This window comes from Eublepharis macularius, chromosome 11, assembly GCF_028583425.1.
Source record: "Eublepharis macularius isolate TG4126 chromosome 11, MPM_Emac_v1.0, whole genome shotgun sequence".
Lineage (NCBI taxonomy): Eukaryota > Metazoa > Chordata > Lepidosauria > Squamata > Eublepharidae > Eublepharis > Eublepharis macularius.
In genome coordinates this window covers 79,451,593-79,476,777 of record NC_072800.1, presented here as the reverse complement: position 1 = coordinate 79,476,777, position 25,185 = coordinate 79,451,593, and the positions used below count along the sequence as shown (strand labels likewise).

Below are 25,185 nucleotides of genomic sequence, written 5' to 3'. Positions count from 1 at the left end.
GAGAGAAGGCAGTAATCAAACAAAGGACTCCTCATAAAAGTCAAAATGCACTTACAACTATGGCAGCCCCATTGACTTGTACTGATTTACAAGCGGTAGTAAGCGTGGAAGAAAGTCTTTCCGTGTTTTGCGTGTCTCTCTGCTGCTGCTTGTCCATAACTTTGGAATCGCTGTAAGCAATATAGAAGAAAATGTGAATGGAGTAAGACACCACCTTCTTTCGCATTCAGAAACTGATATAAACATAGACAGAACGCATCTATTCCCCAGTTAGGAAAGGATGTCACCTGTAAGGGATAGAGAAACTCCTAGCTCCTATCCCTGCATGCATACTGTTGTTTTTCCAGCATTAAGAATTAAGCTTAAGCTTAGTGTTTGACTATGTGCTATTAAAAAATCTAGGCTACTGCTGCAGGTTAGACATGGGGCAACGTTTACTGAGTAATTCGAGAGCTATTCGTACAGCGTTATGCTTAAGCTTTTGACTATGGAAAATGCAAACTCTCTGTTCAAAGCAGTACATTGAAAGTGATGTATAATTAAGTCCTTACTCAGGAGTCTGGGATGGGGAAGGAGACCTTTCAAACGTTCCTGGCAGAGAAGAAGAAACAGGCAGCAAAGGCTCTCGAGGAATTCCCGATGGAACAGTGTTTGTACTTGCATCTACATTGAGGTTCTGAAGAACATGAAATTTGGGTCATTTCAAACATACTTAATTTGCAACAGGGGTTGCACATGCAGAATATGGTAGAAGACATACAGTGATTTTGTAGAACTACAGCTGGAAGGATGGTGCCACAGGTCCCAATCCATGCAGTGGAGCACCAGCCCCTCAAAAGCTAACAAACCAAGTCCAGTTGGGGCACACCAGACAGAGAGCCAAATGCACTGAAGTCAATTGCAGAGAGAGCAAGAGCTCCAGATGACTCAAGCAAGCTTCAGGAGAGCTCAAAACATCCACAGGGCAATGAAATAGGACTGTGTGATAAAATTACTCCAGGCCCCAAATATGGAAAACTGAACTGATGCTGCTAAAAAGAAAGTTTAGACGGGATGGAAATCCTGACATCAAATACTTTGTAAAGCCAAGTTGGATTATAGGTCCTATTGAGTAAAAGGCATTGCCTTACAGTTGGTTAAAAACTTTGCTTCTGGATACTTCCAGCCGTTAAGCACACCCGTGGTACCCTTCTCCCTGTAGCTTTCCTTCCATTTTTCTGGCTCTGCCTTCAGATACCAAGTAAGACAGCTGAAACAACTGCAAGGTGATATGCTAACTCACTTGAATCCTCCTTAACCTCTTACACCAGTGAACAGTGCCTCTTCTAATAAGTTTAACACAAGGACTGGCTATACCAGCTCCTGAAATCAAAAATTTAAAGACTAACCATTCTGGGCGGATTTGAAACCCAGCTGTAAAAGCCTTTCAAATCAGAAGCTTTATGAGTGCTGTAGATAAATCCTGGCAACAGGATTCCACCAAATAAATGGAGGCTGCTCTGAGAAAGCAGAAGTGGTTGCGTGGGAAAGTGTGTGTGTGTGGGGGGGGAGCGCTTTCTTTGGCCCTCGGCCTCCTGTGCCAACCCAGGTTTTATGCACACTCACCCGCTCCTTTGATGTGCCACTGCCTACTACCACACTTGACAATCTGTTTTCAAACAAGTCTTCAGTCTTTAAATTGCCAGCCGCTCCTGGCAATGGAGGAAAACTGGACAATCCCAATTCAAAGCTTGGAGATGGAGGCTTTGGAGGAGGTGGGGACTGTGTTTGTCCTCTCTGCAAAGGAAATGGAATAGAAGAATGCTTCTACGTGAGGCTTCTATAAAAATATTTTGAGCCTTTAAATAAATGAATGAAACCCCACTGGGAACCTTGCGGTAAAAAAGATTTCTGACATTACACACAGCAAGAGGATTCTAAATTGCCCTCTCGCTTCTAGATCCAAGGTGGGACATTAAAGAAGCGTATGGAACCACAGGGAGAGGGCAGACTTGAGAACACAGGGCACCCCCTGATGTTGTGTAAGATGCTACTTAGTTGTGCAGAAATGTAAACAAAACCAGTACTTTTGGGAAGGGGGAACAGAGGAAGAAGAATGGTATGTTCCACTTTAGCAAGCCCTGCATTTCAATAATTTCATACTATAATGAAGGTTTGCTGACACTAATTTCAGCAATTGGCCTGTAATGATTAGGAAACAATTGCTTCATAGCTATTTAGAATGGCTGTTTTCATATTTAATACTTAAACCAAGAAATCCTTCCTGTATGACGCTATGTTAATAGGTCAATCAATATTCCTTTGTCATCCCTGACCAAGTGAAGTCATAAAAAACAGACTCACTGTGAACTTGTCATCTCTCTTCTTCCGATAGCCGTATGTGTTTTTTCTGGAGAGAGAAATCATCAGAAGCTTACTCTTGTTTTACACTTCTCTGTTAATATTGTATGGTTTACATTGACATAACCAAGTTAGACATTCCAATATATATAGAAAGAGAATTAAAGAGAAGCCGCAGCAGGCATTACTTTTGCCATTTGCCTTTTTATCGCATAAAATACGAACGTTCCAAACAGGTCAAAACCTGAACCAACCAGATTTACCACGAGATGATTACGCTTTGGATAGAAAACAACTTTAAAAGGTTACTGAATCAGTTTTACAGAACAACAAAAAGCAGCAAAAACTATGCGAAAACACACACACACACACACACACACACACACACACACAAGGAATGAGAAGCTTTTACATATACTGGATTTATATTAACTGACTATGCACATGTTTCTGTTGAGAGGAATTCACAAGTTTTTTAAAAAAATCTATCTTAAATGTGTTCTTAAAGCCATGTTAAGCAGCATTACTAGGCAGACTGCGATCAACAACTATAGCAGTAGGCAAGTTTCTAGCCCAACTATGACAAGCCTTGAAAAGCAAAGAAGGAAACAAGATCTGTCCACGAGTGATGTTCAGGGGCCACAAGTAATTACAATTTCTTAGTTACACTGTACAAATGGGAGGCAACAGGTCGGCATGACAACTTGATGCTAACATGGTTGCCTATTTGCTGAGCTGTTTACAAAACTCCTCCTATCACAGGGCAGTAGCTATATTGGAAGACGGTCAATCCAGCCCATACAAGTTCCAAAGGGTAACAAATTCCTGACATTCAGTGTACAAGAGCAAGGGTAGGCTAGCAATACTATTGTTTAATGCAAATACAGGTGGGGGAGAAGGGGGAAATAGCAGCAGCGTGTACCCCCCACTACTCTGTAATCTGACGCCTGGTTCTGACTCAAGGAGACTTCTTCCAAAGGAAGGATCCTTTCATTTGGAAGGCTTTAGACTTGGCTGAATGGCATAGTGGGATAGATATTTCCAAGCCCACCGTATGGCACAGAAAATTCTGTGGAAGGCTTAGAAGCGAAAATATTAATAAGCCAAAGTTTTATACCCTCTACAATCTTCTTTCCTTCCCTAAGGACCCCCCCCACCTGCCTTTACACTCCTGTCAATGATTTGTGGCACCCATACAGTTCCAACTGGCTCCCCACCTCCTAATTATTGAATTAAAAATTCAGTCACTTTGTATCTGTATTCTATCTTTAATCAAGTATGCATTCTTTATTTTTAACTTAGGATTCCCACAGCACAGAAGCAGGAATTCTTCTGAGCTTTTGGCCACTCTCCATGTAATAAAAGATCTTTACAGCAGAAGTGTTTTGTGGTACACAGTGTTGAAAGTCTAGCTACAGATTATTAGATATGCATGCATGGCTGGTAAAGAGTACAAGCTGATCATTAACCTGACAAAAGCCAGGGCGATAGATTAAGATGCACAAAGCAAGTCTTACTGTCAAGCCCAGATCTCCTGTTGTCCAGGCACACCTTAATACTGCTTTTAGATAGACAATGACAAATTGCATGATTACAAGTAAGTGGCCAGCATATGCCAAATATAATCCTACAAAGTAAGCTGCAGTTAAATGATAATACCTCTAAATTCTAACCTGATGCAAACAAGATAAACAGGAAATCTTAGTTACGGCGGCTTGTGTCCAACCTCTTGATTTGGAACAGACCATGCAGAGAAGGGGGGGGCTTTCCCACTTCCCCCTCATGCTGCAGCTTACTAAGCCTCCTGAAATTTTGTGGGGGTTTTGGTGGTGGTGGTGGGGGGGGGTGCTTAGCAAGCCACAGCATGGACAGCAACCTGGGGTTCTCCAGCAGGAGGGGGAAATAGCAGAAATCACCACCCCTTCTTTTGAAGATGAAAACGTAACGTTTTTAGAGCTGTGTGGCTGGATACAGGCCAATGTAGATCTTCCCATCATTTTACACTGACAAGGACCTCCAAAAAGTTTGACCTCAAAGGATTTGGGACATCACTGTTCAAGATTCCCACTGGGGTACTTTATCATCAGCCAACATTAATAAAAATGGACAGAAATGAAAAGTGTGGCTCTAAACTGCAGGAAAATGTAGTTGTAACAGCTTTTAACCAAGATTCAAAAGAGGGTGGGGGGAGTGGGAAAACAAAAGTAGGCATTGTTTCCCCTGCAAAAAGAAATCTTTATCACACTCTGAATGAGGAAACTAAGTTTACTTATTTCATTAACAGGAATAGCGTAGAAGTTGAAGGTTATAATCCTAGAAGATCATCAAGCAGTAGTGTATTCTTAACCATTTAAGCCTGCAAAAGCTATTACATAACCTAACCTTGTATGTGTGCAAGGAAGTCACAGAGTTTTCTGCTTCTGGGCTAGTTTTAGCTGAAAACCTGAATTCCACAATCTATATCAAATATCAGAGAGAAAGCGTTTCAAGTGAAGCCATTCCACTGGAGTTGGAAACCTGCTACACAGTTATAATAGGCCATCATGCACAGGCTAATAAAGCCAAATTGCAAAGGCAGTTCTTCGACACTTGACTGAAGGGGAAAGCATTCATGCAAAGGAAATTGAAGCAAACCAAAACCTCAGTATTTCAAATCAGCAGCTGGGTACCAGTTGTGCTTTTTAAAAAAGCTTTTCTGGAATGCAGCACTTCAGACAGGATGGCTCAGATCTGCAGAGCTGCCAGATAAATTTGTGGTATTTGAAGGCCAAAACCTATAAAAGCATGGAAGTGGGGAAGGAGCCATCACACACACACAAACACACATGGTCGGTCTTATTCATAGCAACGTACTGGAGGTGGGAGAGCCACCTCTCCCTTGTGGAAGTTAACTTTCTGCAGTGCAGAAACTGTAATAAACAACAGCCACTGAAGTTGTCCTGTATAGACACTTAGTTCACAAGTGTAGGCTTAGAACCTGATCCTACAGTTGACCCACCATTCAAGGTTGCCCCCAAGTGATTATGCAGTCTGACTCACTGGCCCCGTTTTGGAATCAGATGAACCTCTTACTAGGGAAAACAGGATGCCTATTTGAGTCCCGCTCGACTTTAAGACACAGTTGTAATTCAGTTTAGGTTTGTTTGTTTTTTGGTGACAGTACTTTGGGCTTTTTAAAAGTTTGAATGCCATTATACCTGTGACTGGACCATTCCAGTTCTTGTAATGCTGTTTAAACACATGATAAAAGTCTTCCTGCAGCCTTTGGCAGGCATGTTCTTAATACCCATCATCTCTGTTTTCCTCTGCCTGACTGTTGACCTATTTGTGGCACCAATCACCAGAATTCCTGCTCCATTCTTATGTAGCTATAAACCAATTAACTGCTTATGTTTACACTGCTTTTCCCAGCTGATCTGAATCATTTCCCTCTCCCTCCCTCTGTTGGGGGAGGGTCTTTATCAGACATTTTCAGTTATCCCTTTATTACAACTTATCCACAGGAACTCACAACTGGACTAATCTTTGCACAGTAAACAGTTAACACTCACCTCCCTCGCCCTAAGCTTGGGGAAGAATCTGAAGCAGTGGGTTCTACTCGGCCACTCCCTACTTCCCTCTTAGTGTAACTTGAAGTAGTTTGCATCCGTGTTCTGTTTTGACCAGGCTGCCTTGTTTGTGGACTCCGGACACCATTGATTAAGCGATCCGCAGAAAAATTAAAAATGGTTGGGCTCTCTAAAAGTCCAGGTCCTCTGTCTGCACTGGGTATTGTATGCCGTAGATGTGATTTGCTGGGATTTCTGGGAAGAAAGCCAAAGCATATAAATATTTTAAAGACTTCTGAGAGTTTTTCCCGTCTACATACATTGAAATAAACCAAGGATATATTCTTCAACACCTGAACTCACCAAAGAGTTGATTTTTCCAAGGTCAACTCTGTTTGCTCTTCCTAGTTAATACTTTAGAAAGCTCAGAGTCTAACACAATTCAAAACAGTTTTAATAATAATGTACAGTAAAGAATTTGTTTTAAGCCAAGAAACTGAGAATAAATTAAATATATTTTCATGAAGTATACAATGCAGTCTTATAATCAAATGACTGGAAGCCACAACATGCCCTTTTCTCCCACTTCAGCAGCGTCTAAGACATGATGTCAGCATCAAACAATTGCAGCTAATGCCATGGTCCTTGCTTAACCAAGATTTGAAGATAGTTACACGGGGATCCTGGACAGCATTCACTAGGGCATCAAACCGACCACAGGAAGAAACACGGGACACCATGGCCTGGTGATTCACTGGGTTGGATCCAAACATGTTCCGTTCTACTAATAGTGGAGACTTCCTTGGATGGAAGCAGCTATTGCACCAAAGGAAGACTCCACTCCACTGTCAATGGAGTAACACACATTTGGATCTGACCCACTATGTCTGCACTGCTCTGCAGTGACATTAACTATCTGACAGCCGTTCTCCTCCTTCATCCCACTCCTAGTCTTACCGTTTTGTGGTTCTCTGACTTGCAGCTGACTTCTTAGGAGATGCCTGCCTGCCTCATTCCTTTGAGAACTGTGGCCACAGTACTTTGTAAAGGTACAATGCCCCTAACTCCTTGTAAAAGGATTATCCCTTCCCAGCAGCAGAGAGATTTCCATTTGGAGAGGTTACACAGACCACGGCACCTTCATTAAGCCTCTGAATTGCTTGCTGTAACTTCAGCTGAACCCGGAGTTTTTATTTGAGTCAGTTACATGAAAATCAATTAATAATTTTTACGCAGTTGTTCAGTGAAGATCAGCCACAGTGTCCAAGTGAGCACTGCTAAAGCGATGCAAGCTCTTTCTCCAAAGCCATATCAAACAATTCCCTTGACAGATTTAACTCATCAGCTCATGAGAAGAAAAAGTGTACTTAGAACTTACCTGTTTCTGGGAGTATACTGTCTGAGCGAAGTCAGGGGAGAAGCAGTTGGCTTGAAAGTAGGAGACGTAAAACCATTGATAAACCCAGTATTTGGAAATGGTGTTACCTACAGAAGAGAAACACCGTAGATTACACGTGGGTAAGCCTTGGAACTCTTTTAATGAACGCAGGGCTATGTTTCTTTAGAACAAGAGACATCTTTCAATCTCTGTTTGTGAAAGATGGAACTTCTGTTTGGACACTTCTTCATGGCTCTGAACGTTCATTAACGATGTTTTGCTACAATTCCAAAATCTTATTAAATTTCACAGAAATCAGCTTAAGTATGTATCAAGTCACAACTCCCTCCAAGTACAATCTATATATTTAGCAAGTGTGCATTCACTGAAGAGAGGGCCATATTGCAAAGTTCTTCATAGGTAGCATGTTGGTATGCCATGCAACAGGCTGAATTATAGAGGTTCCTCCATCCTTAATGCACTATTTTTTAAAATACTACACAATCTGATGCAGTCCAGTCCAGGATGCAGTCTACCATGTGATTTGCTTAAACTGTTACTGGGTTAGAATACCTGGATATGATATCAAGTGCAAGACAACTGGGTCTCGTCAACAGCAGTATAAACTCTAGTTACTTTTCAAGGAAGCCGCTCCCAACATTTTAGAACTCAGAACCGGAAGTCATGATGTGGTTCCTGCTTCCACAATTAGCAAGAGTAAAAATGAATGTCTGGATTTGACTCTAGGCAAAGTGTAAGACAATTGGTTCTTTTGAATTTCACATAACACAAGCTTTCTAAGTATAATAATGTTTTGGTTCTTTAGACTGATTGATTTTTTTCATTTATGGTCAATGACCATTAAGAATCATCAACACATAGTTACAACGTTCCCAAAAACAGGGGGCACATTAAATTTCCAATATATAAAATATGGAGGTGGTGGAGAGTGCCCTCAAGTCATAGCCAACTTACAGCAACCCCTGGTGAGGTTTTCGTGGCAAGAGACTTAACAGAGGTGGTTTGCCATTGCCCGCCTCTGCAACTCTAGTCTTTGGTGAAGGTCTCCCATCCAATTACTAACCAAGGCTGACCCTGCTTAGCTTCTGAGATCTGACGAAATCAGGTTCACCTGGGTTGTTCAGGTCAGGGCATATAAAATATGGAATATAGTAAATACATCATAAGGTTCAAAATATTCATTAAAACATTAAAATTGTTAATATGTTTTGGTTCTGGACTTGAACTGTAATATTCTGCTTCCAGTTGTTTAGTCTAAGCAACTGGAATTGTGCAGATGGCTCACAGCTTACTCCTCCTGTTTCATTCGCTCAAGTTTCACTAATTTGTATTTTCTGGGTACAGAAAGGGGCTGGGCAAATGGAAGTCACAGTCTGACCATTTTAACTATAAAAATGGCATTGCATACTACAAAAATGGTAATAAAAATCAATCACGCAACAACTCCCATTTAGTTTGACGGAACTAAATGCATTGGATGTTATATTTGAAAATAAGGAGCAAGAGACGTGCTTGGGGTGGCAGAGGAAGACTGAGCATATCAAACTAAGACAATGAGACAATGCAATGTTATGACTGGAGCTATAAACAGAATCAAATATGCTCCTGCGATGCGCAAGGCCAACCAAGTTCACAGGCATCCAGCAAGCAAATTAACTATTCTCAAGTGCTTACCAATGATGGGTCAAGATAGCTGTGTGTCGTTGACCAAGTCTGTGGGGCAATTAAGCTGTAGAGTGGAAACTGCTGTTGGGGGCTGTATACTGGAGGTAAGTAAAATGATGTTGTGTAACGCTGCTGTGTGTAGATGTTCATATCCAGAGGTCTGTATCCATTCTTTGGCAAAAATGTATTTATAGCTATTGCCTTTGCTTTTATTCTTGCCTACAAGAGAGAATGATATATGAACTCAAGTGTTCAGAACTCAATTACTACCACAAACATTTTAAAAAGAACAGAGTGGCACATTTACCTTAATTGGTTTTCCTTGGAAAGTTTTCACTTCTTCTCTAAGGTATCTGTAAGCCTTTAACAGTAACAGATATTTGTTTGAGAGGGAATAATCAATTAACAATGAGCATTTAAAAAAAAAATTTTTAGGTTGCTTGTTCCAAGTACTTTCCCATTTCAGAAGGCTATTTCAGTACAGTTCAGACCTAGAGATGTAAAGGTCCAGGGGAAAAATAGTTTTAATCCCCCCCCCCCAAAACATTTTCCAATGGAAAAATGAGAAATTTTAGAGCTATGGAGAAAGCTGGATGTTTCCCTTTGGGAATAAGAAAAATTCTATTTAAGACAAGGTTTTACTCACTCAAAATGTTAAATATGAAGATTTATATGCAAAACAGTATAGCATTAGGAATAATTCCTGTGTGTTCTGTAAACATATACAGTATTTTCAAGGATAAGTATCTAATTCACTCCACAGTTAAATACATGATGCAATTTGTGTGATACTCTTAAGAGTTCAACATTATAAAGTTTAGCTCAATATTGAATTATTTTGCTAGTTCTGCAGTGACTATATGAGACCTGTTTCCTATAAAATGTTTATTTCCTATTTTCTTCAATCACTCAAGAAAAACAACAACCGAGATACATCTGCTAAGGCACCATAGGGGGTCTCTCTCTCTCCCCCCTCCTCTAGTATTGGTCATATTTGCAACTCTGCAACAAGCATTTATACTTTTAATTTTATAAATGCCATATAGTGCAATTTTATACGCTAACATTTTATGTTAGCAGTACAATAAGTTTAGATTTGAAAATATTTCAAATCTAATCTTTCAACTATTTCAGTTTCTTCCAAAATTCATTTTTCCTTCAAAAGCCAAGGGTTTCCCCCCTGCTCTGTCAGATATATAATGGATTTTAGGCAAGTCCTCAAAGTTCAGGAGCATGTATGTTTTCATTTTATCTCTGTGTACTCAATTTTGTATGTTGCTGGCAGGAGGAAATGGAGAAAATCTGTGCACACTCAACAGTTCCAACACTATAAAAAGCTACTGTTCTGAATCAGGTATTAGAACCTGGTAGAATAAGGTGGGTAAATCGATATGAAGTCGATGTGAGTTGAGTAATAACTGATTTTAATGGAATTTATGTTCCTTTGAATTGTGTCTTTAATGTGTTATAGATTTATAACCATTGAAAGAAACCATGACCACATAGCAATAATACCTAGCGGTTCCACACAACAGGATTCCTTTTGGCTCTTCTAGTATACAAACCCTTGTTTATTATGTACTACAAATTCACTGAGGTCTGGACACGCCACCTAAACCACAATTATCCTGCAACTATCTCTGGAATGGGCAACTATCACTGGGTTGCATCCAAATTCCCACACAATGGAGTCTGTGGATCTTCCCTATTTCCACCTCGCGAAAGGTAGTGCAATAGCACGTCTGTGTGCTGATTTCACTTAAATCCCCCTCCTTATTGCAGCCCCCACCCCCACGTGGATAGGGCACATTGTTCGGAAGAGTCACCAACGCTCAGGAGTGGCTTTACAGAGGCAGGTCCACTTCTGCGTACTATTTTCATTCATGAGAATTTGGATCCAACTCTTCATCCATATGCAAGCCGTGAGGAAGTGAGGTCTTACCTGCTGCGCATCTGCTTCTGACTCAAATGTAATAAACCAGTTGTCATTATAGGCAAATTCACAGTTGATGAACTTAGGCAAGTTATCTCCCTTGAAGAGCGCTTCAACCTCCTAGGAGAAAAGATGAATGAGGAAACAGTGCGAATGTATGAAGCTGCTTGGGTCAGACTATTGGTCTACTCAGGTCAGTATTGTCCACTGACTGGCAATGGCTCTCCTGGGTCTCGGGTGGAGGTTTTCACATCACTTACTACTTGATCCTTTTAACTGGGGAAGCCGAGGACTGAACTGGGGACCTTCCACGTACAAAGTGGATGCTCTACCACAGCCCCTCCCCAACTGATGATTTTGGAGCAGATATCCCTTGTGAGTATTGATGGGAAAGAATCACTTTTCACTATGATTTTGAGGATCAATGGTCTGAAATTTGTTCACATACCAACTTGTCATTTATACATAGCTTATATGTATACATAGCTTATTAAGAGACTGCACACACAACGCATATCCCCCTCAGCATAATGTGTCTTGGCTTCCACTGGAACACCTCCCCCCCTCCCCGCAGGTACCAAAGGGGAGAATCATCCTACATGTGAGCTAGGCCCGTTCTCTGCTAGAATGCTGTCTGGTCTTATGTGGGAAACTTGCTTTGCATGTATAGACCATTAGGGATAAAAACTGCAGACCCTTTGGATAGTCAGGGTAAGTTAGACTGCTGAGCATATATTCCAGCTATCGGTTGCTGAAGTCTACCAATTATAAAACCTCCTTAAGCAAGCAAGACTAGTGAGGTCTAGGGGAGCACATGAAGACCTATATATTCTGGTGCAGTAGAAGTCAAATGAAAAATGAAGAGGAAAATGCCCAATTCTAGTTTTAGAGCTAAAAGGTACTTACTTCAATTGGAGTAGACTCAGGTACTTCACGTAAAATCACAATGCAGCGATTCTGGTTTGGCCTGACTTTTTCGCCCTTCTCGTCCACTTGGACTAAAGGCAATGCTAAAAGAATAGACAGTACAATGTTTAAACATTAAAAAATAAGGATGTGTCTTATACCTGCTACAGATTGCATAGCACATTAATGCTCCTAGGTGCCATTAATGTTCCATGACTGTGCTGGGCTCTGTAACATTCAGATCTGCTTGTCAGTTTATAAATGTGCAATTTTAGAGTGCACATCATATGCTGATATTAAGATGTCCCATTTAACCATGATTAATACTAATGTGCTTAAATCAGTCATGTGCCAGGCTTCCATGCTCCTCTCTCCTTAAACGGAGTGTAAGGAAGGAAAGACAATAAAGACTAACTCCAGTTACATGCAATACGTGAAAGCACACACACCGCTTACTGGAGTGAGGGCCTCTCAACCAACCATCTCAGTTTATGGAAGGAAAACTTTAGTTACAGCATGTATGGGTAGCATCATGGGTACCTGGAGTTAGCTTTAAAGAACCATTCCTGAATCACATTCCTTGAGATAAAGCCAAACACACATATGAACCTGGAACAGGCTGCAAGCATATTTTTTATCTAACTAGTATATGACTTTAGAGTGTTTGCCAGACCTGTTAAAGGAGAAAAAGAGGTCTCATTGTTTCAGATATCACAAGTTCTTCCTATGACATTACTTTATTCTTTGGAAGAATATGTTGTCTGTTCCATGACTGTTTTTCCTGAGTGCTCAGTAAGGACAAGCAGACAGCAAAAGTGTCAGTTAACTATCACACTTTTTCCTAATTTGCCTCCCAGTGATGACTATCATATTCAAATAAGAATACTTGATCTGATTTGAAATCACTTCCACCATCGATAAGCTATTAATTTCTATCCTGCCTTACCTCCTCAGACTTAAAGGAGTCTAATATATGCCAGACCTCAAAATACACTTATATTTAGAATCCAATCCTAGAGAACTTTAGTCTTAACTTTCAGATGAAGCTGCAACACGCCACACATTTAGCTGAAGCAGCCCCAAGCCGCTCGATCATGTGTCTGGCACCCAAATTTTAAAGACTTTTTAAAAAGACATCTGACTGATAATGGGGAATTTCTTTTGTAAGTTACTTGCATTATACAGAACATTATTTGTGAATGAAGACAACACACAAGTTTGCTTGAAATTAAACTGCTAACCCCACAAGGCCTTTCGGGGGCGGGGGTGACCTTATAGCAACAAACATGCCATACCTGGGCCTTCTCTTTGCACCAGCATTAATGCTTTTTAACAGAACGTAATAGACACATTCACACTTCACACACGAGTCATGAATGCGTACTTGCTCAATTACTTACATCGCAGCACTTCAACAATCAAATCCATGTCAGTGCTTAGCTTCTTGACATGATCGAGGTTAGCTACTGTCATTATTGGCACATACTGATCACTGTCCATCTGAGAGATAAGATACATGTCGCTGGCAAGATTCTCTCTGTAAGAGGAAATTTCATTGTAAACAGCCTTTTTACTTGCTCAAGAGCAAAATTTCATTTCTCTACATGAAGCAAGCCAAGAAACTTCAATATAGCCAATATTTTTTACTTCTGTGCCTTTTGCCATCAGTTTGTTGCTCCTCATGAAACAGACCTATTTAGTGTTTTTGTTAGTTAAGTTCATCGTTTTGAACAAATCGCACCAAGCAGAATTCAGCTCACTTGCCAGGTAGGTGATGTCCTTCTGTCTTACAGTCTTGGGGCTGATAGGATTTAGTAAATCGTAAGTTTTGGAGGCCTGATATGAAGTATGGCTCACTGCAGACACACTAGTTTGATGGAAGGGGTGGGGGTAAGTGATAAAAGAGGGAAAGCATGATTACATGAAAACTACAGTTAACAACAGATTTTTAAGTACCCAGCACTGTGCATTTAGTCACCAACATACTTGAGCAGGTGTGCACAACTCAGACAGTTATGTGGGCGAGAACAGAATATACCTTGACTGGAGTGAAGGCGGCTATACCTGTTTCTGCCTTGGGATATCACCTGGCACCATTTCCTCTCCACCTTGCCTTGCAGCCCAGCAGGGTGATTAATCCATTTGGATTGCAAACCTCATGGAAGTTCCCCTCCTCTAGGGGAGGGGCAAAAACACTAATTCCCAGTTCAGAGACAAACACTTCTGTAGCCTCTTGAACCAGTTAGATACAATCTCAACTAAATGCAGAGGCTCTCTCTGCCCTGAAGAATCTCACCCCAGTGGAAAAGGCTCTTCCTGTGGAGGGAAGGCTCCTTGCAGTGGAGGAAGGCTCCACACTTGCCTGAGCAGACTGGTGGCATATACACCTTGGGGTTTTTTGTCATCTGGGGACAGCTATTTTATTTAGGAGGGCTTTTAGCAATTTGGGGTGATCTTTGGCCTTTTCTCCCTATGAGTACATATACTGTTACCTGGCAAGACTGTTTGAGTTTTATCCTGCTGGTACAAAATGTTTTAGCACTCCCACGTTTTTATGTTGGTATTTTTTGCCCTTGATATATATTTAAAATTGATGTTACCCTGGAAGCCCATCTACAGCTACAGAAATGTATTTACCTAATTTATATCCCAACTTTCTCTCTGGTAGGGACCCAAAGCTGCTTATATCATTTGCCTCTCCATTTTATCCTCACAACCACCTAGTAAGGTGGGGAGGAAGGAGAGACTGGGGTTTGTTATTTTATTGTGGTTTTAACTGGAAATTTTTTTTAACTATTATTGTAAGCTGCTTTGAACCATGTGGAAAGGTGGGGTATATTTTAATAAATAAATAAATAGGTCAGGGCTTTGCGTGTGTGTCTGGCCCAAGGTCATGCAGCAAGATTCCCTGGCAGACTGTGTCTTCAAACCTGGGTCTCCCGGATCCTAGTCTGGCACGTTAACCACTACACCAGAGTGGCTTTCAAACTCTATGTTCACTGGCAGTGACCCGCTGAATACCAAAGCTGTGGAGCACTGCCAGGAGCGTAAGCTTGACTCCCAATACTCTCTTTGTAGGCCTTCCAAAGACATTTGATTATCCACTGTATAGAAGATGCTACATGGACCACTGGTGTGATCCAGAATAAATGCTCCAAACCACTTGGGGGGGATTATAATTGTAAATATTTTAATGATAAAGACATCACTTTAACAGTGTTCATCCAAAGGGCAGTTCTGGCAGAAATGCTAACCGTCAGGTAAACGTTTTCATGCTTACCTAGATAAACAGAACTCCAGTGTTTTTTTGAGCACCTCTCGCAAGTCCTCTTGACCCTCTGGCTGCAGCTGTTCTTTACCTCCTAGAAATGGAAAACAAATTCAAAGTAAAGAATAATAATCTTAGTTCTTAAGCAGTTTTGTTCAAGCAACAAGACAGACTGTTTCATAACTGCACGTGCAACTGTAGATTACATGGCAAAGTAGCTATCACATAAAAATGTATTATAGACATAAGATGCACCTGACCCTAGACAACATGGGTTTGGATCTAAAAGCAGCCCTCCATTCACAGCAGGGCAGTTTCCATGAATGGCACATTCCATCTTTAAGCAGAAATGGAATTCTGGGATTCAGCCCAAGGGCTCTGCAGAAATACACTTCACATAAGGCTGAAGCACACTTAGAGTTGTGGTCTTAGTTTATTCCCCCACTACAAAATGTTAGACAGCATGAGAATGATTGTGTGAGCAGAACAGTGAAGCAACATTTTTTATAAAGGAAACAAGGGTCAGTACATGAACATGTACATATTAGTCACGATTTCTTTCCAGTTGGTTCAGCTGTTAAGAAATCTGAAGCCCATACTAAAGTATGTAAATATTTGAACTGGTTTTATGTATCTGGAAGCAATCAAGAGAGACTGGAATACTCTGCTATTCCACCTTGTTACAAACATTCTTATAGATGAAGTACCAGTTCTAAAGTAGCAAAGACATTATTGCAGCTGAAATATGTATGCAAGATGGGCATAGTTGAAAAAAATGTTTGTTGGCAATAACTAGCTAGGTGGGTTTTCAGAAAACATTAATTTTTATGTAAGACTGAACCAACAACAGTAAATTTAAGGGAGAACAGTGACTATGAAGCAATGATAGAAATGTCTGCCTTTGCACATGCAAAGTCATCTCTTCAAACCAGGAGAACTAGAAATATTACTACTTTTCCATTAAGTGAAAGTGCAGGTTCTTGATTTTAAAAAAGATCACTGAGAAGCCATATATCAATTGTTTCTAGATTAGAAAACGGCAGAAATCGTTTTCAGCAACATCTCGTTTCTGGGCTTTGGATATAAACGCAACAACCCAAGAATGGCAGCATTTGTGGCACTTAAAGGGCCTTCGATAGTGACTGACTACATCACTGGCTTTGCAAAGAAATGGGCTTCGATTTTACAGAAACAGGTCCATGATCAGCAACTGAAGACACACTTGATTTGAATGGAATTGTTTCTACCACTGTCCTAACATAAAACATGGGTAAGTGTTGTCTCACTAAGGATGTGCACTAAATAAATAATCAATATTTTTCAAATCCAGGTATTGGGAAGCCATAAATATTGGTATTTGGGTTCTCCCATATTGGTTTGGTATTCAGATTTTGGGGGGTATTCCAAAATTAACTGAGTCCATTATTCTCTATAGGAGAGTATTTCTGGGGTTCCAGAGTAGCTATTTTGAAGCAAATGACAACTAAGCCACAGTGGAGTGAGCGCTGCCTGTTCCCAAAAGACTACTCAAATTTCAAGAAGGTTGGGTCAAAGGGTCCAATTCTGTAGGCCCCTGAATAAGGTGGCCCTAGCTCTCTTCCACTGTTTCCTATGGGAAGGGAAAGTCAATGCTTTCTCCAGGCCAAAGAAGCCTTAGCCAAGCACATAAGAGCAACCACTAACCGAAGAAATGGGAGGTGGGAGGAGAACTGTGGCAGTTTGAAAATTACTGAAATACAATAAAAGTAGAGGGAGGTGACTTTACCGGGGGGTGGAGAGGTAAATGAGAATTTCTAAGCAACTATTTTATTAGACTATTATATATAGCATTAAGTATTATAGGTGTTATTACAAGAATTATAATGATAGAAATTAACTAATTATAAGGATAGAAACTAATTAATTTCATTTCTGGCAATAATTGTATAATGGAGATAATTTTATAATTGCAATGAAGGAATCTAAGTAAGGTGGGAAAATATATATTAATGTATAGATTATGTATTAAATTGATTGAATTGGTTTGGAGGTATATATGGGTCAAATTGGTTGACTATTTTTGGTGGATAGTTGCATAATGAAAGAATAATACAATTATATTATTAAAACAGTATGAAGATGAGATATGTAGAAAAAGAAATATATAGAGTATAAGTTAAATTGGTTGACTTATATTGAATGTACTGTTTATAGAAGTATCTAAAAATATGCTAAATGAGGGATAAATTGTTAGCCCCATATTGAAGATAAGATTATAAGATAGAGTATAGAGTACCAAAATTAGCTAAATGATTATTATCAAAAGAAAATATGCCAAGAATGTATTATTTAGTTATGTATTATTTAGTTGTTAAAGTAAGTAGGAAGACAGAAGGAGCACTGTGTTATATAGATAAGCTTAGAAGAAAGTGAAAGATTATGTTTGAAAGATAGAATAAATTTAAAATGAGTAAGGGAAAAGGGACAAGGGGTTGGAAAACTGTTGGAAGTCAACAAAAGGGGGGGAAAGGGAGGGGGTTAGAATTGGAAAAATTAAAGGAAACTGATTGTAATGTACAATTTAATGATATCTAATCCAATAAAATTATTTTTTTTAAAAAAAAGAGCAACCACTAACCAAAAGCCTCCCAATGCAGAAAGAATCAACAGAACCAATGCCAAACCAGAGAATTCAGCAGGCAGCAGAAGCAAAGCATAGACAGAAGAGCACACACCCCAGGCTGATTACAGCCAAACCGTTTCTGTGGGCTATGGGAGAATCACAGTGATTGGACAAACAGTTGAGCTCCCTGTAATGTGTGGTGCTATTCTCCTGTGAGACTTGCCTCCCTCCCCTTCCTTTTTATGCCCAAGGAACCTTTCAAAGCCAGAAAAACCAACTGGTGACACCTTTAAAATGCCAGTCCAGGTTATTTTCAAATATTTTCAGGAATAACCAGGATCTGAGAATCTGATACAGATTCCAAATATACCCTGAAAATACCAATAAGATATTTTTCGGGTGTATTTTAAACCAGATATACCAAATTGCACATCCCTATGTCCGATAGCTCACACTTATGTGCTACTCAGAAGCAGGGACCGAAGCAGAAGCAACTCAGTTTCCCCAAACCTACTCCTGCACCATGGAGAGAACAGAAGGAGGTGAAGGAAGGACAATGTCTTCCTCTGTCCAATATACAGTAATTTGTGAATCTGCTCATAAAGTGCCATTGTCTTACTGTACCGCTGTACAATATTTGAAGTGTAGTGTCTTAAGTAGATGAAGTGGACCAAATATAGAAACGCAGTTAGCTGTGAAGTCTGTTACTTCAAATCAGGGATCCTGAACCTTTTTGAGCCTACAGACACCTTCGGAATTTTGAAAGAAGGCGGTGAGTACCAAACTAAAATGGTTGCTGCAAGAGGCAGAGCCAACTCGCAAATGGCTGCCACAGGAGGTGGAGCCAAACTCAATACCTCTCATTCTGCAAAAGAATCACGTGGCAGCCATGCTGTAAAAAAATGAAGCCGCCTTATTCAAAGTCAAGTCACTGATTTGTCACGGTTAGTATCATCTGTAACTTTGGAAGCGTAACGTAGTTACTGGGCAGACAGGTAGCCGAGAGAGGGAGGAGGTGCCCCTGAACACTCACCTCTCCTCATATAACAACTCTGCTTTCTGGAGTGTAAGACTACAGCGAAGCTTCCTCTCTGTTTTGCAAATGAAACTCATGGCAAAAGTTGGTCAAGCAACAAACTCCACTCCATCACTGTACCGCTTTCTGCATCAAGTTATTCCACAATGAACACGTGAAGTCTTATGCTGAGTAAGACTATTCATCTACCAAGACCAGAATTCTCTCTGCTTTAATTGGCAAACATTCTTGATGACATTCTATTTAGCAACGTTCATGTTATTTAAATCTCTCAAGCTCCCCACATTATTAAGCCTTTTTATGGGGAGGCTGTTTTTTTTTTAAATCCTGAAAAACATTTATAAAACTTGTTTCTTGAAGAACAGGAATAAAAAGAAACAAAGGAATGCCCAGGGAAGGAGGAAGGAGGGGGGGGGGAGAGAAAAAGGGAACTAAAAAGGGAGAGGGGAAGTGGAAATGGAACTAGAAAGTGATTAAGGAAAGCTTGGGCGTGCTTAATAATAATAATAACATAATAACATAACAACAACAACAACAACAACAACAACAACAACAATAATAATAATAATAATAATAATAATAATTAACAGTCCTCCTGATCCTCCAGTGGCTACAATAACTATTACAGACATCGAAAGCCAATTCGTTTGCATGAGGGCACTCAGTAACAAACCCTGCCTTATAATGCCCTGTCATTTCTAAAAGGCCACTGGCTACCAGTGGAACTACTGACTATCGCCAAGGCGCTCGTGGGCATGCTTGGGACCCCCTGCTTTAAATTCTTCCAAAGAAGCCCACCAATTGCATACTGAATTGTTAGAGAGATGCTAAAAAGAGGTATTGGGCTTCCCAAACAAACACATTCAATGAAACTAAGCAGTATGCCTTCCAATCATGTGCACAATTACTGACTTGGATCCCATAGAACAGCTGTGTTTTCTGCCCTCTGCCAGGGCAGCCCAAAATGCCCCCTAAAATGCAGCTCCTGGGGTAACTGGGACAACCAGGAAAAGCTTCAGGCTATTAGCAGAGCGTGGAGGGGGGAAGAGGTCAGTGAAAGTCACCCCCTTCTTTGCACAGAAAACCACTACAGGATCCAGTCCATTATGTATTTTGTGTGTGTATTTGTGTGCTTGTGCACATGAATTTTCCATTTAGTACACCTTCCTCCAGCCTTCCTCCAAGGACTTCAGGTGGCTTATACTTATCTTCCCTCCCATTTTATTCTCACAATGACCCAGCAACGTTGATTAGGCTAAGAGAAAGTGACCGGCCCAAGGTGCCTCTGGTGAGCCTGAAGGCAATGTGGGGCTTTTGTACCCGTATTTCCTAGATCCTAGAACACTCTAACCATTACACTTTCTCTACCCTGCCCCCCTCCAGTGTTTCAGGTTTTTTTTTTCAGTCTCCCTCCCATTCCCACACTGGTCTACATGATGCAAGCCATGAACCTAGAGCAAGCACTCTTCCTTCTAGGAGAGTTCCAATTCCAATAACTCCTTCTATGGGAGCTGGATCTAACCACACACACTGGCACAGGCTGGGTGATTAATAAAAAAAAATGCTGAGGCCTTGGAAGGTTATAATATTGATCTATGTTCTCAAGTCTAGTCCTCACATAATAATTAAGCATCAAGAACAACTGTTATTGCTTTGCCTTTTTTTAAAGCAAAGCCTGAATTTTCAATGTTGTTCAAATAAGTTTAAATAAACTTGCCAACTCTTTCTGGCCTGACATACGGACACCAGAGGCCATGATCTAATTTGGAAAAGCAAGCTTTAATGCAATTTAAAAACCCAAACAACAAATACACTTGCTTGAAGGCAGTTTCTTACCTGTCTGAGTGTTTTCATGCAGAGATTCATATTCTGAATTATCAAGAGCCAAAGGGTTCATATCTGTTTGGTCTGATACCGGAACCACAAGTGATGGTTCTTGCAGTTCTGTTAGTGATTCATTCTGGTGCTTTTTGTCACCATCACCATTGGTGTCCAATCCTGTAGAAAAACCTGCAAGAGTCACAAACCAAGAAATTCTTTGTTTTGCCTGAACAGAAAAGCAAGGGGTTTTTCCATGAAGAAAAAGCAATACAGGACTGCCTTATAATAAGGTATGAAAGTCAGGAGGAGCAGTAAATAGAGGAGGAGCAGCAGCTTGACCAGGGAGATCAAGATAAAGGTTTGAAACTACTGTTTGTAAGTATCAGTGCTAAGCCCAAATCTATAAAACGGCAAGACCCTGGAACCTACTTTCGTGAGTTTAATGACCCACTTTTGGGCCAGGACTCGCAGGAAGCGCCGTTCGAAACCACTTGCTCTTACCTTCTTTGCATGAATCTGGGGGATGGTCTGGTATTTCTTCCCAGGTTTTGCTCACACTGCCATCAGTGGCGCCACTTGCTTCCAGGTGTAACATGTGATTCCCCCATACTTTTGCATTCGGATTTAATTCAGAAACCTTGGCCGACTCCTACAAAAGAAAATTTCGATTACATACTCTGTTCGGGCAGAAAGATACCACTCAGCACACCCACCAATTTTTGACTGTTTTCAGCAGTGAAGCTGCCTCATAAAGTGCAGACTGCCAAGGTCCAGGGGAACAGACTTCCAGAAGCGCAAATCACGGTGGGCTTGTACCCTACCACTCTGCTCAGCAAAACGTGAAACCGTCCACCAGCCTAAGAAGCCTTCAGTCAGTGGAAGCAGCTTCAGCTGTCCTCAAAAGCTTTTTGCTGAGCAGACTAGAAAAGTTACAACTCATGGAGTTGGACAAATCATGTGATTTGTTTTTATGTCCAGTGAGGAATCCCAGAAAGAACCTTTGCTTAAGGACCTATCCACATTTTTATTATCTTTCCCTTCCTCCAAAGAGCTCTGAGCACTGCATCCTCATTTTAACCTCACAACCACCCTATGAAGTAGGTTGGAGAGTAATCAGCCTAGGGTCATCCCATGAGCTTCATGGCAGAGTACAGACTTAAACCCAGGCCTCTCAGATCTTAGGCCAATATGGTCACTATGGCACCACCCCGACTGATCAGATTCAGAGACTAATTTTTACTTGGCTACTTGTTACAGTTCTGCCTCCTCCTCAGGGCATTTCTTGTGCTGTTAAGAAAAATGCCTAGTGCTTAAACTCACCCCAAGTTACTTGTTAAGGCAGGGCATAATATTTAGTATTTCTATAGCAACTCATTTTGCACATGTTCCTTATAACATGTGTCTAGGTAGGTCAGAACTGCAGATGAGAATCAGGGATTAAATACTGAGAGACGGACTTGCCAGGTGGCCTAGAGCAAGACTGCAACTAGGGACATCCCAGTAATACCACACCACTTATGAGAATAAATTAAAATACAAGTCAAAGTCAGTGGGACTTTTAGGCAATTACTTGGGAAAGCATGTAGAATGGGAATAATGGAAATTGAGAAGAGCCCCAACCGCAATTGGATTATCTTGACAACAAAATCAAAACTATTTGACTGTAGATCATACACTATGACCCAGTTCACACAGACAAGACAAGGCAAACATTACTAGCAAGCAGATTTTTTTGGATGGGATGAAAGGTGTGTGCCACAAAGACGAAAATAAGTAAATGAGAGAGCACAAGTCTGAGACAGGAAACACACAAAAGATAAACAGAAGCAGATGCAGACAAATGGTGAAAAGAATGGATGGATAAACTAGACAAGAGCATGTATTGGGTGGAAGTTCCTTCTATGACTCACTGAATGGGTAGCTAGGTGATAAGGGGCAGGGAGTAAGTTGTGGATGCTGGAATCCACCAGCTAGCTGCATAAGCTGCGGATCAGTAAAACAGTGTATTGTAGAACCATTAAAATGGAGAAGGCTGTTTACCATGAACTAACTATAAGCCTGGATTTTTTTTAAAAAGACAGCCGTATGCAACAGTCTCCAAAACTCTGAACTTTTCTTTAAAAAATGTGACTAATGAATCAAGCTACTATACTTACACATTCTTCATCTGTGTCTTGCCACCCCCAAATGTGATTGTTTTGTTGTACTAGCAACTGGTAAGGGAATCCTCCAATACCAAAGGAAGAAACTTCCATGTCTTCATCTTGATGATGTAGTGTCTCACTAGTACGGCATGTTTTATCAGTTCTGTTAAAAGCTGAATTAATCCACAGATATCCCATCAGATATTCATGATCTTTATCAAAACTGTTGTCTGAAAACAACTGACTTAATAGACCAGATGAACAAAACTGATTCACTGTTCCTAAGTCACACACATCTTGGGAATCCCTTATATCCATTTTAGATGTATTGTCAGATTCTTTTAATATATCTTCCATCAGATCTAGTACACACTTTGCATGGCCTTGATCAGATTCTCTGTCACTAACAAGAGGTATTTCATAAGAAGGAGTAGCAGCATACTTGTCTATCTGCCTGGGGTCAACACAAATCCCACTGGAGCCTTCAGGGGGTTTTGAACTGCAAATCCGAGATTCTTCTGTACCCATGATACAGGCATGTTCCACCTGCGTCTTGAGTTGATGCAAGAAACTTTCTGGAGCAGAGCCCTTGCTATTCTTGAACGTCTCTGCAGAGTGAGGTGGTAGTTCAGAATCCCTGACCTGACACTGGAGTTTCAGCTCACGTGGTTCAGGCACGTGGGGCAAAGATCCATTTTTACAGAACTCTGTATTTTTCTCAACTGACCCAGTAAAAGTCTTGGCACAAACAGTATCCATTTGTCCAGTTTTAGTATCATTCTCCTGAACTGACACAGGAACCCTATCAGTTTCAAATCGACAGTCTGCTCTATGGATTTGCAAGACATCTGAAGTCCCTTCTTGAACTGCAGACTTCTCCTGCACTTCTGGAAACATGCTGCATTTGCACATTAAATCACTACTGTTGTTTAATGTGCAACTGTCATAAACAATGGAAGTTTCAGAATCCGGCTCAGTTTCACTACCCATTTTGTCTTCATGCTGAATTTCACATTTCACCTTATTTCCAGCCTCTTTGGTACCTTCTCTTGAATCAAGAGGGTCAGTGCTTGTACTCAGCTGATCTTCCAGTCTATGGAATGTACATCTGTCCCACAGTTTGGATTGTTCCCCGTTCCAATTCATTTTGCTTGTTTTAAAACATGTCGAAGAGGCTGAACAGCTATTATCTTCATTAAAAGAACAGGTAAATTCACAGGTTTTACAGTCATTCTTCGTGAATTTGTACAAAACTTGACCTTCTGAACAGTTTTCTTTTTGCATTCTCTCATGCTCATTTACATTCTGCGGCTCCAAAAAAGTTAACGTGTCTTCATTTTCCCATGACACCCCTCTTAACCTACTGATTTCTAAAGGTCTGGAATCTATTTGAGATGGCCGACCGTGCTCAGTCTTTGGACAGACACCGTCTTTGTTATTTGTAAACTCTAGAACATTTGGTATTTCCTCGTCAAAAACTAGATCATGTGGGGCTGAAAGCATTCTAATAGTATTTTCAGCTTGATCTTCACACCTGCACGAAGTTTCAAGAACACCTACAGCCTCACATTTCAAGAGCTGCTCTAGATCACTGTAGTGTCCAGATAAGTTGGAGGGTTCCTCACTGCAACAAGACATTGCCCCAAATCCATTGGTATTCCCTTTGAAGTCTTGACTATTTTCTGATCTATGCTGGTTGCCTTGAGTTTGGTTTTCTGCATTACCTTGACTTACAAAGGGAAAGGTGGTTGCTTTGTTGAAGTCTGACGAAAACTTGAGATTACTCAACTGCTTAGAACAGTTTTTGCCTTCTTCAGTATTGTGGTTTTCATTCAAGTGAAACTGCAGATCTTCTGAGTCACAGTTGTCCCCATCACTACCTGTGGAACTGCCCACACGTATCATGTCTTTTAACTGCTGAAGATACTGCATGTCTTGCACTAAAGGCACAGGTGCTGGAGAATTACTCCTTTCACTAACAAATTCATTCATACCAACGCTACTACCCAGAGTATCCATTTCCCAAGTTCTATTTTGAGGAAGCTCTTCAACATATGGCGGTGTCCTTAAAACATCTGCTGTTATGCTATTATTTAACCCACCATTTACCAAGTCAATAGAGGAAGTTTTAATTTCCATGCCATTTTCCGACTCTACTATTGTGGTATAAGACATGTCTTTTGGATCACTGACGTCTACAGCCACTTGCATTAACTCCTGGACTAGGAATTGTTTCGCATTCTCTCCAAGCCACGTTGTGCTATACATTTCCTCAACAGCTGAACCTTCTCCATCTGTATCAGTCTCCCCATCAACAGTAGCTTGCCCTTCTACATCCATTTTCAGATCATCCTCATCAACAACACAAATACTATAGAACTCCTTATCTCTGGTGCTTATATGGTGCCTGTCTATATCAAGATAAGCGAAGGGTGAAGCTGCTGCTTCTCCATCTACTTTACTTGGAACACTCATGCTACAATTTCCTTCAGTAGCCCCAATTTCATCCTGTAGCAGCAAGCA

The 25,185-nt window shown here is 40.7% G+C and overlaps 1 protein-coding gene across 3 annotated transcripts in view; it reads right to left on the bottom strand.

Moving 5' to 3' along the window:
• Positions 1 to 25,185, bottom strand: part of LARP4B (La ribonucleoprotein 4B) — a 71,485-nt gene that overhangs the window by 5,767 nt on the left and 40,533 nt on the right. Inside the window, exons 3-16 of one of the 3 annotated variants that reach the window (XM_054991266.1) lie at positions 21,020 to 21,167; positions 20,534 to 20,707; positions 15,072 to 15,153; positions 13,192 to 13,328; positions 11,792 to 11,895; positions 10,895 to 11,005; positions 9,260 to 9,313; positions 8,962 to 9,171; positions 7,267 to 7,373; positions 5,892 to 6,143; positions 2,344 to 2,389; positions 1,606 to 1,776; positions 552 to 676; positions 56 to 170 (exon numbers count right to left, since the gene is read on the bottom strand). In XM_054991266.1, the coding sequence (XP_054847241.1) occupies positions 56 to 170; positions 552 to 676; positions 1,606 to 1,776; positions 2,344 to 2,389; positions 5,892 to 6,143; positions 7,267 to 7,373; positions 8,962 to 9,171; positions 9,260 to 9,313; positions 10,895 to 11,005; positions 11,792 to 11,895; positions 13,192 to 13,328; positions 15,072 to 15,153; positions 20,534 to 20,707; positions 21,020 to 21,167 (1,836 nt within the window). The remainder of the gene's footprint in view (positions 1 to 55; positions 171 to 551; positions 677 to 1,605; positions 1,777 to 2,343; positions 2,390 to 5,891; positions 6,144 to 7,266; positions 7,374 to 8,961; positions 9,172 to 9,259; positions 9,314 to 10,894; positions 11,006 to 11,791; positions 11,896 to 13,191; positions 13,329 to 15,071; positions 15,154 to 20,533; positions 20,708 to 21,019; positions 21,168 to 25,185) is intronic. The other 2 variants (XM_054991268.1, XM_054991269.1) reach the window with 2 other exon arrangements.